Below are 11,306 nucleotides of genomic sequence, written 5' to 3'. Positions count from 1 at the left end.
TGTCTTATGTTTTCAATTATTTTTTCCATTGCTTCCTCCCAGCAGTATGCCTTAACAGATTGGATATTTTCAATCACTTCTGAGGTGATCACGAGTCTTTCATTGATCTTTCCAGCTCTCTGATCTCTGTAAATCAATCAATCAATCAAATACTTAGTAAAACCAAGTTAAACTGTCAGCAAGAACTATAAAAGCTTTAAAAAAAAAGAAAAAGCCACACTTCTTATTAAACAGATGGACATTTATGTTATTATCTGACAGATGACAACAAAAATAATACCTATCTTTTAGTAAATGCCCTCTATGTGCTATTTACTACTAGACACATTCCATAGACTGTCCAGTGTAGGACACTTCACGGTGGTGAAGTCCAAGAGAAATGGTTATCTCCACTTTAAAGATGAAAAATCAGAGACTCTGTGAGGCAAAGTAGCCTGAGTCAGGTCACATAACTAGTAAGAGTACAATCTGGGATTCAAGCCAAGTGCTAACAAAGACACTCCAAATTTTGTATATGTTTTATCATCTTCTAGCTGACAAATTCTAGAAGGCCTCTATCACAAGCTGGGACTGGTATCACTGATTCATTCTGCAATAAAAAAATAACTAAGGCCCCGGTATGATGATCTATGAACCAGAGTATGAAAAACCTAGAAGACTCTACCTAAAATATATGCATTCCCTCCAATGTACGTATATGCTTTATCCATTCTACCTGAACCTTATGATCTATAAAACTGAACTCAATCTTCACCTATTTAAAAAGAAATTCTATAGACTGATAAGCCAAAAAATGTCCTGTTGATATAGGGAGTATTATTCACACCTTAAAAACAATTCCTTTTTCAGTGACACCCAGTACGTAGATCCCGGTTCAGTAAATAGAGCAGGCCTGATTCTACTAGAGTTGACTCTTTGGAAATCTGATTTAAGACCCTTCCAAGCTATCAAGCTCTGTAACAAGAGTGCTACCTGTACTTCATTATCATTCTTCCCAAACCAGCTTGGACAAGGGCGAGGACTATGAGGAAAGCAAGACCACAGAAGGCAGAGGCTTGTAACAAATCCCAGAGCAGCCCCATCAGGAGCGTCACTTGTAGAGGAGCAATCCACACGAAATGCGCCAGTGCAAGTCCCTGGAAAATAAAATAACAGTGAAAACCAGTGACAAACAAATGAGCCTGAATGAGAAAAAGTGAGCACAGCAAGGTCATAAAATCAAACACATCATGGTTCCCAGCATGCTAAAATCAGGGTGTTTGCTATGTGCAGCACATAGCAATGTGCTTAAACATTCTGCAAATAGACTAGGTTTTCCCAAGGAACAAATTTCAAGTCATTGCACTTTTAAGTATTTTTATTCAGTGGAATTAAGATTAAATAGCATAAGTATCATGTCAGGGGTTTATTTTAAATAACTTACTTCTATCTGGATAAAGCAAGAGCCATGGTGTAAACATGAAAGAGCAAAAGAGTCTCCAAAGGCTCAGTATAACAACTCTATCTCCTGACAAAATATTAAGAATAAATACATGCTTAATTCAATAGTAATTTGTTGAGCACCTGCTGTGGGTTTAACACTATGTTAAATACTAAGAATGCTAAAATAAATAAAACACACTGTCTGACCTCAAAGACCTTGTATTTATTTGTGTCATAAGACAGCACTGAACATGAAGTGCTCAGCATATCATATTCAGCCAAAGTAAATAACTGATTTAAAGTACTAAAAGGAGGGGCACCTGGGTGGCTTAGTCAGTTAAGTGTCTACCTTTGGCTCAGGTCACCATCCCAAGGTCCTGGGATCAAGTCCCATGTTGGGCTTCCGGCCTAGCAGGGAGTCTGCATGTCCCTCTCCCTCTGTAGCTCCCCCTGCTTGTGCTCCCTATCTCTCTCTCTCTTTCTCTCTGTGTCAAATAAATAAAATCTTTTTAAAAAAAAAAGAATAAAGTATTAAAAGGACACAGTAAAGTATTAAAAGGGATCTGATAAAAATTAAATTTCAAAAAACTTCATGAAATATTCAGCAAGCCGAGATGCCTTTGCATTGGGTGGTTCCATGAGACCCCAGAATGACACTCTGCTATACAACCATAGCTTGTAGAAATAGGGAAGGTAGGGATATATATTATAATATACATATATTATTATATATACTGTTAACTGACCCAGGAAAACCCTTGGGGTTGTAGGAGTTATAATAATAATGCATAAAACATTAAATCAGTAGGTACATACTTCATCGAATTTGTTCAGGTTGTTGGAAAGGAGACTAACAAGTTGTCCAATACTTATTTTATCCAGAACACGGCTTGACAGCTTTAAAGTCTAAAAGGAAAATGGGAAGTTAGGTGATGTGGACAAAGAGAAGACAAATATAGGAATAAGTAACATAGTACCACAGCTAAAGAATTAGGTATTTTTAAGTAAAGGTAATGAAAATTATTATTATTTTTTTTTTTTTAGGTAATGAAAATTATTACTTTATGTTCATCTACCTTGGTATTTTCTCAGATTTATAAGTACTTCTCTTCACAAAAAATACTATACTAGCATGCCTGTGATTATTTCGTTTTTCAGCATCTAGACAGCAATGACATGTTTTCTACTCCAAAACAGGAATGATACAGCCCATTTATATAGTATAGAGGTTTTGGTAGGGTTTTTTGTTTTGTTTTGTTTTTATAGGAAGCAAAGTTTGAGATTAAAACCTATAACTTTGGAACACTTGGGTGGCCCAGTGGGTTAAGGGCCTGCCTTCAGCTCAGGTCATAATCCAGGAGTCAGGAAATCAAGCCCTGACTCCCTGGTCAGCGGGAAGTGTGCTTCAGCCTCTCTCTCTGCCTCTTCCCCCTGCTTGTGTTCACACACTCTCTCTCCCTCAAAAATAAATAAAATCTTTTAAAATAAAAAACTTAAAAACCATAACCTTAGAGTAACCCTACTGACCTATAACAGAGTTCTATAATAATTCTATTGAATGAAGTTACAGTTGAAGTCGACAAAGTATATTATGAATCATTAAGGATTTTTGTGAAAGACTGTATTAACGATACAAAATCCTTAAATAGTACAAAGAAAAATATACCCCTATACACAAATATAATTGTTAAGTAGATAAATCAAACACAATTATGAAAGATCACAGTTTTACTTAGGCTGTAAAATTCAGTAAGAATTGATTAGCCATTAGATGCCTTTGATTGGAGAGTACCCATCCAGCATTGTTTCAACTGAATGTATCTATATTGAGCACTTAAGTGATGCAAATCACTGGAGTCAAGGCTCAGGGATTATTATTAGGATTTACTAATGCATTGTTCTTTTTTTAAAGATTTTATTTATTTATTCATGAGAGACACAGAAAGAGGCAGAGACACAGGCAGAGGGAAAAGCAGGCTCCCTGAGGGGAGCCCGATGTGGGACTGGATCCCAGGACCCTGGGTTCACGCCCTGAGCTGAAGGCAGACGCTCCACTGCTGAGCCACCCAGGCGTCCCCACTAATACATAATTCTTGCCTCAGGGTGGAGCATACACAACCACATATGGTATGGTAAATGAGCTAAAGGGTGCAGAACATAATAGGGTAGGTAAGAGAAGGTTCACACATCTGGTTATAAAAATCTGCACTTTATTGAGGAGATAGAATTTAAGATGGGTGGAGAATAATGAACAGCAGTTAGATTAGCACAGATGAAGAAGGAATCAAAGCACTTCATTTCAAATCACTATTAGAACAGAAGGACAGGGAAAATTCTATCGAGCTGGTTAACACATGACTCGGTAAGAAACTGTCCGTCTCAGGGGATTTGAGTCCTCTCCAGAGGCCTTCACAGGAAGCTATGCACACAGGGAGCACTCAGTGAATATTTGTTCATTTTAATTACCTCTATCTTCTAGGAATTCAAAGGATAAATTTAATTTGTATTCATTATTTTCTTTCATTTTTAAAGTTTAATCGACATATAATTGACATACAATCCTGTCTTAATTTCAGGTGTACAACATAATGATTTGACATTTATAAATGTATTTAGATTTATCATCTAAAATATAATTTGGGGGTGCCTGGGTGGTTCAGGGGATGAGCATCTGCCTTTGCCTGGGGTCCTTGGATTGAGTCCCCACATCGGGCTCCCCGCAGGGAGCCTGCTTCTCCCTCTGCCTGTGTCTGCCTCTCTCTCTCTCTCTCTCTGTCTTCATGAATGAATGAATAAAATCTTTTAGAAAATAAATACAATATAATGTGAATGCATAATAGTCACAGATCTTAGAACAATGCAGAACAGCACTGTAGTACAAACATTGGGATATTGTAGGAAAGAGTTCGTGGCTGCCTGCCATGTGGATGGAGCTGGTCAGATATGGGACCAGTTAACTTTAGGCTCACTTTAGGGACCAAACCACAGCCACAGTGAAGATACAATTGCATTCTCTGGTGATGATGCCAACGCAGGCCAATAAGTGTGCCTAGAGGGGTAAACCAACTGGGTAATAACACAACTATTCAAAAATGAGAGGAGGAAGGAGAGATACAATAGCCTCTAACTTTTCCTGAATGTGTTCTGGATCTGTAAGTACATAGATTGCTGTATTTGTGCTAAATGTTATATAGGGACTTATTTACAAACTAACCCTCTCCTTCTTTGATCCCCCCTTCCCTTGAGCCCAGAGTACTTCATACCTCTCTCCTCCTGTATAACACAATTTGCCTTGCTCTATCACCCCAGTACTTCCCCGCTCTGATATCTAGATAATCCCCCATGTCAAGGACTATGATTTACCCATTTCAGAAATTTCGAAGTTTTTGCACAGTTCTCCATACTTTTTAGGTCTTAGTTTCTTAAAACATTTTAGGCATAAAACAGGGATAATAGTTCTTACCATAGAGAGTTTTGGAGAAGATCAAATGAAATAATATATCCAGTTCACCTAGAAGCTTGTCATGGACGTCCTTAGCTATTATCCATCATTATGATAATATGCACTTTTCATAAATATTTTTTAAATTGAATTGAACTTCCTTTGGTGTGCATGCTGTGCCACTCTATCTCCTAAGTGATATCTAATAATTTGTTCACTTACATAAAATTTCTGGATCAAAATAAAATTCTGTTGATTTATTGCCCATCTTTTCCTGGTACTTGTGAACTGATGAGATTGTAACTGAGGTGATCCGACTAAACTGTGGACTCCATTTTTTTTCTTATGCCTCCATAAAAGGCTGTTTTGAACAATAAAGTATGACTATCAAGGTTTTACAACACAACTGACCTTGCCTCTATGTTATGGAGTGTTATGGGTTATTTGCTTGAGGTGATTTCAGATCCATGTCCCTTGTAAGCCAAGTATATAAAGTTTTTACATTGGGGGAAGAAAAAGAGAAGAAAGGTAAAGCAATATCCCAATGATTCAGCCAAAAAGAGCTTTCTAAAATGAGATGGTAGATCCAAGCAGTCACACGTTGTCTAGAAAGCCATGCATGGAAATGACCTTACATTGTGTTTCTAAGGTAGGTAAGTCTTAATCTGCATTCCCCTAAATCATGCTTCAGAAACTTGGGCTCTTGTCTGGACAACGCACACAGAAAAGCAGAGGAGGTTCTGATGGCTCCCGTGCATGTGCTGTTGCAAAAATTCTTAATTTACAGGACTCACAGAATGACAAAAATCTAACTCAAAGCAGTGGATGAGCAGATGCCACCACTGTGTCTTAACTAATTAAAGCAGAAACTGTTAATGCTCGGATTAGCACTAACAATTACATACTATACTCTTGTTATTGAGACCTAAAGATAACCTGGCATTTTACCACAGGACGATATTATGCCAATGACTTTTATGTAGATAAAAAGCATTGTTTTAATGGAAGCCATAGATTCTAAAAAATTATGACATGACTAGTTTTTTTAAAAATCCATAATACAGGCAGTTTATAGAAGATGTTCAATAATTATTAGCTGACATGAACTGTATTGATTACCAAGGAAAATTAGAAACATTAATTATTGTTGCCATTTACTTCGCAGGCATATAAAATTGATTTCAGCATTTACCCCTTATGTGTATCAACATGACATTTAAAACATGCTGCAAGAAAGCATTACCTTCTTATAAATCAAACTAAACATAGCTATTCTGATCTGCATTCCAATGTGATGAAGGCCAAAAATGGCTGGGTGCAGGAGCAGCGGCCTCATGATAAAGAGAAGGCATAAGCCAATGGCTAGGTAGATTGCAATGGAGCGTTCCTGCTTGTTATCTGGATCATAGGAAGCTATGATTCTTCCAAGTAAGAGAGGCTGGACTGCTTTGGTGACTTCCTAAAAAGAGGAAAAACAAAGAAATTAGATTTCATTTCCTTGTCATAAAATGGCCCCACAATTTCCACACAAAAATTTCCATCTTTAGAGAAGGATTTAAGATGGGCTTACATTGAGAGCCACGCCATATTGACATTATTATCAATATTTTTATACTTTGAAATAAGATTTGATTTGGGTTATAGCAAAAGTCATTTGGAGACAAGTTTATATATAAGGAAGGTATCTCTGAAAAGGGAAGAGTGACCATAAAGTAAAGGTATGGTTTCTGGAATAGTGTGTTCATTGGTAACATTGACATAGCACTGAACAGTTTATGAAATACTTTCATTTGATTTTCATGACAACTTTAGGAGTCAGAGTAGGCATTATTATTTTCACTTTGCAGAAGAAGAAACTAAGGCAGAAGACACCAAGTGACCTGATAAAGAACTAGAAGCATTCTGAGTAGTGGCATTTCTATAATAAAATAGCTTCTCAAGGCAACCACAAAAAGGGGAGCTGCATGCAGGCACCGGTGGCATTTAAATTTAGCCACTTCCACGTCCAGTGTCATGTCCTTCCTGGTCTGGAATAGGTATGGACTTCAGGGAAGGAGCATTATAACCAATTCCAACCTCATGCCCGTTTCCAGTGGTTTATCAACTCTTCAAAGACCTGTGAGTTAACACAGGAGGACGAAAGTTGTGTTTCCAAATGCATCTAATCAGGATCTTCAATTAACTACTAAATCAAAATAACCAATTCCAACCTCAGGCCCGTTTCCAGTGGTTTATCAACTCTTCAAAGACCTGTGAGTTAACACAGGAGGACGAAAGTTGTGTTTCCAAATGCATCTAATCAGGATCTTCAATTAACTACTAAATCAAACTGTCCATCAAATTCATTACCACCACTCCTGAATATATGGGAATAGATTTGAATTCAAATGGTGTCTCGGCCATCTTACTAAATTGCTTTCAAAAGGGAAAGACACATAATCTCCCCACCTTGTTCTAGGATGGCCCAGTGAAATGGGGATCTGAGGCTAAACCCTGCAGGGACGTGATGCAATGCTAACTGATTCCATTTCAAAGATATATTTTCCAGCCAGACTGGTAAGCCAGCATTGTTCAGTTTACTCTCCCCGACCCTTAATTTGCTTTGATTCGCCCATTTTCTACAACCTCTTTTCTAAACCTCAAGTGCCCAATACAACAAGCTTTCTTATTCCCAATAAATAAAAATGCTTTTCTCTACCAACAATCATCCCCATTAGGAATCCTAGCCTATACAGAGCCGTTATTGATTGACCACTAGCTATTCATACTATACCTTACATTCAATGTTTCATTTCAAATTAACTGTGTAGACCAAGGCTCTGAATATAAGGAAAGAGTCAAACCTTTTTTAAAAAGTTTCCAAACTGGGACAGCCCAGGTGACTCAGCGGTTTAGTGCCGCCTTCAGCCCAGGTGTGATCCTGGAGACCCGGGATCAAGTCCCACATCAGCCTCCCTGCATGGAGCCTGCTTCTCCCTCTGCCTGTGTCTCTGCCTCTCTCTCTCTCTCTCTCTCTCTCTGTCTCTCATGAATAAATAAAATCTTAAAAAAAAAAAAAGAACTTATTGGGGGATCCCTGGGTGGCTCAGTGTGGTTTAGCACCTGCCTTTGGCCCAGGGCATGATCCTGGAATCCTGGGATCGAGTCCCACGTCGGGCTCCCTGCATGGAGCCTGCTTCTCCCTCTGCCTGTGTCTCTGCCTCTCTCTCTATGTCTATCATAAATAAATAAAATCTTTAAAAAAAAAAAAAGTTTCCAGACTAATCACAAGATGGGCTATAGTTTTCTCATCTCACATAGCCATATTCTCAAAATGTTTGAATTATAACTAAAAAATTAAAAATTAAAATTAAAAAACTTTGAATTATAGCAAACAGAAAAGTACTAAAAAGAAAAATCACTTACCTACCTGGATATACCATGTTTATAGTTGCCATATCTGCTAAAAAGCATTTATTTTTTAAAAAATTAAATAAGAAAAAAATTAAAAATAAAAAGTAAATAAGTGCAGAAATTATTGCTTGTTGGTGCATATCATTTTGTGTATGGTTTATGCTTTTATGGCTCATGTATCCATCTTTAGAATATACAGAAAAGAATTAGTTCTTAGGTTTTATATTTATATAAATGGTATCATAGTATGCTTTTTGCAACTACTCTGTATTTAACGGTTTTTAGCATTTATTTCCATTGATACTTGTATATCTACCACATTTACTCTAAGTGCTGCTCAATAGGGTATCCTCGAATAAATCAAGATTTGTCCAATTGCCTTACATTGGGGCAGATGGGTTGTTTCCATTCTTAAACTACTACAATCTGTGCAAGTGATGCCCTGGCTATTTCTTTTTAAGTTTCAGAGACCCATGCCAGACTTGTCTAAAATAGATAACTTTATTTCAAAATACCTCCTTAGACTAGGAAAATGAACTGTCAAAACAAATCTTAGATTTGAAAATATAGGTATAAATTTATCTGTACTATAAATATAATTTTCATGGTGTGTTTGGTAATATTTCATACTCAAAATAACTTTTAGATCAATATTTCATTCTAGAGTTTTTCTGTATTATGTTATTCTTTGTAGACAAATGCCAATACCACATTTACTTTAATTTCCTTATCCTCAAATATTGGGTTTGCACTTGGCTAAAACGCTTTCTGGAGTTGAAGTTAAGAACACTGGATTCGTATGCACTACCCTTGTTAGAAGTACTGTGTCATCAACCAGTGGAGAGTAAGGATCCTTGGTGTTTACCACGTATACCAGATAAAACATCATTCCTTACTCATTTTAAGACAATCACTGGGGGGGACGCCTGGGTGGCTCAGTGGCTGAGTGTCTGCCTTTGGCTCAGGGTGTGATCCCGGGGTCCTGGGATCGAGTCCTACATCGGGCTTCCTGCAGGGAGCCTGCTTCTCCCTCTGCCTGTGTCTCTGCCTCTCTCTCTCTGTCTCTCTCTGTGTGTCTCTCATGAATAAATAAGTAAAATCTTTAAAAAAAAAAAAAGGGCAACAATAACTGGGAAAGTAAGGATTCTGATTGCTACTCAGGAATCCATGCTTATATCATAATCTCCACAAATATCTTTCACCCTTTCCCAGGCCCATATGCCTACATAGGTATTCTCCTGATAATACATCAGAGAATACAGAACCACTGATCAACACCGCAGTATGTATTCCTAAGGAACAACATCTACCCATGGAATGTTAAAATGAGCATTCTGAGGAAAAAAGAAAAATACTTTGGCAGTTGAGCTATACACAGAATTTTTAGAATTGGAAATGTACAGGTAGAAATTTTTTTCCTACTGAGTAATTTGAACTACAGTCCCTACCACTGTCTAGCCAGTATATTTTTGCCATAACCGGCCATCTCTATCACAACAGACTTACTTGCTAAGGAGTTATTCAGTTGCAATTTTTTAACAAAATGAGTAAAATGTGTCTTAGTCTGATTCAGGGATCTATTTTACACATATTCATTGCTGAATTGGTCCTCATCTTGCCTGTATCGACAGATGACATGCTCATCCTTTGAACAATAATGGCAATTCCACAGACACCAGTAGTAGTACTCTGGGAGGGCACATGTTCATACAAAAAAAAATGCAATTTCTTTTTGGTAGAGAAAAATTCCAATAATAGCATCATCATCTGCAAACAGCAAACTGACATAAACCTCACCACAATATGGAACCGTCAACATTCAAGGACAAAATCACCACTCCAACCCCCCCCCAGCCCCCCCACCCGTTCTTCCCTAATCTGTTTGAAGCAGCGTGTTCTCTAATATTTACAATGGAACCACTTACAGATAGCACCTGATTTTTTTTTTTTTTTTAGAAGGGAAAACAATGGTAACCAGCTTAGTCTATGAAGTAGAGTCCTTTACAGAAATCATCCCTGAAAATGACTGGGAAAAACAAAGTCCTCTCTTCTTAATATGTGAAAGTTTTGTATACCCATGGCTTGCACTATTCTGAAATACAAGAAATTTCCCAATTTGCCATCATATAAAATAATGTAAGCAGACTGACACTCAAATGTCACAAGGAGTAACATAAATTTATTTGAAAATTTGATTACATTTCATTACTTGATTATTACATGTTTATTATGTTTTATGAACAAATAAAGATGCAATTTACCTAATGTTTCATTTAGATAATATAAGAAGCCTGATATCTATTTTTAAGCTAGCGTGACAGTGAAATTCAGAAGTCATGAAACCCAAGGTCCTATCCACATTACCTATGCTATCTGTGTCACCTTAGTCTCTTCCTTTCTCTGATGTGTTCTTCATTGATAATCCAAGTGGGGGCAAGCTGATCTTGAAGGTCCCCTCCAGTGCTAACATCTCTGTTTATATGATCTGAGTCTGAGGAGTCTCCTGACAGAGACTGGGGATTCCTTTGGCAATTGTCCTGGCCCACATCCTGCCACGACTACTGGCATTTTCTACTCAAGGAGATACAGATCAGAACAGTGTGGGTTCAGAAGACAATCTGGGTAGAGAGTCAGGTTAGAGAACCACATTCCTGGTGGGAATAATCTTGAGTCCCAGTTTAGATCAGCCTCCCAGAGAAAACTTAAGTAGGCTGAAAAGACCTCCTGGGAGACGTATCTTTCATAGGACCCTCCACAGCAAAACTCAACATCAGCTGTGGCTGAATGTAAATCCTTTCACCATTTCTGTCCTACCTGCATAACTAGGACGGGCCAGAAGCTTCTAGAGAAAGAGAAGTCTGTCTGATATTCAGACTACGAAATTGCAAGTTCAGGTGAAAACAAGAAACTTGGTTTAGGTTTGCAATTACACAATTGCCTTAAAAATTACACTTCTAAACCCAAAGTATAGTTGATTATTCTGATACAAGTACATGATTAGTTGAAGAACTTCTAAGATTACATGACTTTCTATGGTGTGTAGCCAGAA

At 37.6% G+C, this 11,306-nt stretch overlaps 1 protein-coding gene across 1 annotated transcript in view; it reads right to left on the bottom strand.

Annotated features, from left to right (window-relative positions):
- CFTR (CF transmembrane conductance regulator) overlaps window positions 1-11,306 on the bottom strand; it is a 164,121-nt gene that overhangs the window by 111,596 nt on the left and 41,219 nt on the right. Inside the window, exons 4-7 of the mRNA XM_025464763.3 lie at window positions 6,108-6,323; window positions 2,239-2,328; window positions 973-1,136; window positions 1-126 (exon numbers count right to left, since the gene is read on the bottom strand). Of these exons, the coding sequence (XP_025320548.2) occupies window positions 1-126; window positions 973-1,136; window positions 2,239-2,328; window positions 6,108-6,323 (596 nt within the window). The remainder of the gene's footprint in view (window positions 127-972; window positions 1,137-2,238; window positions 2,329-6,107; window positions 6,324-11,306) is intronic.

The sequence above is a fragment of the Canis lupus genome, chromosome 14 (genome assembly GCF_003254725.2).
Source record: "Canis lupus dingo isolate Sandy chromosome 14, ASM325472v2, whole genome shotgun sequence".
NCBI classification, from domain to species: Eukaryota; Metazoa; Chordata; class Mammalia; order Carnivora; family Canidae; genus Canis; species Canis lupus.
Note: the sequence above shows the minus strand (reverse complement) of the source record. Positions and strands in the feature narration are given on the sequence as shown.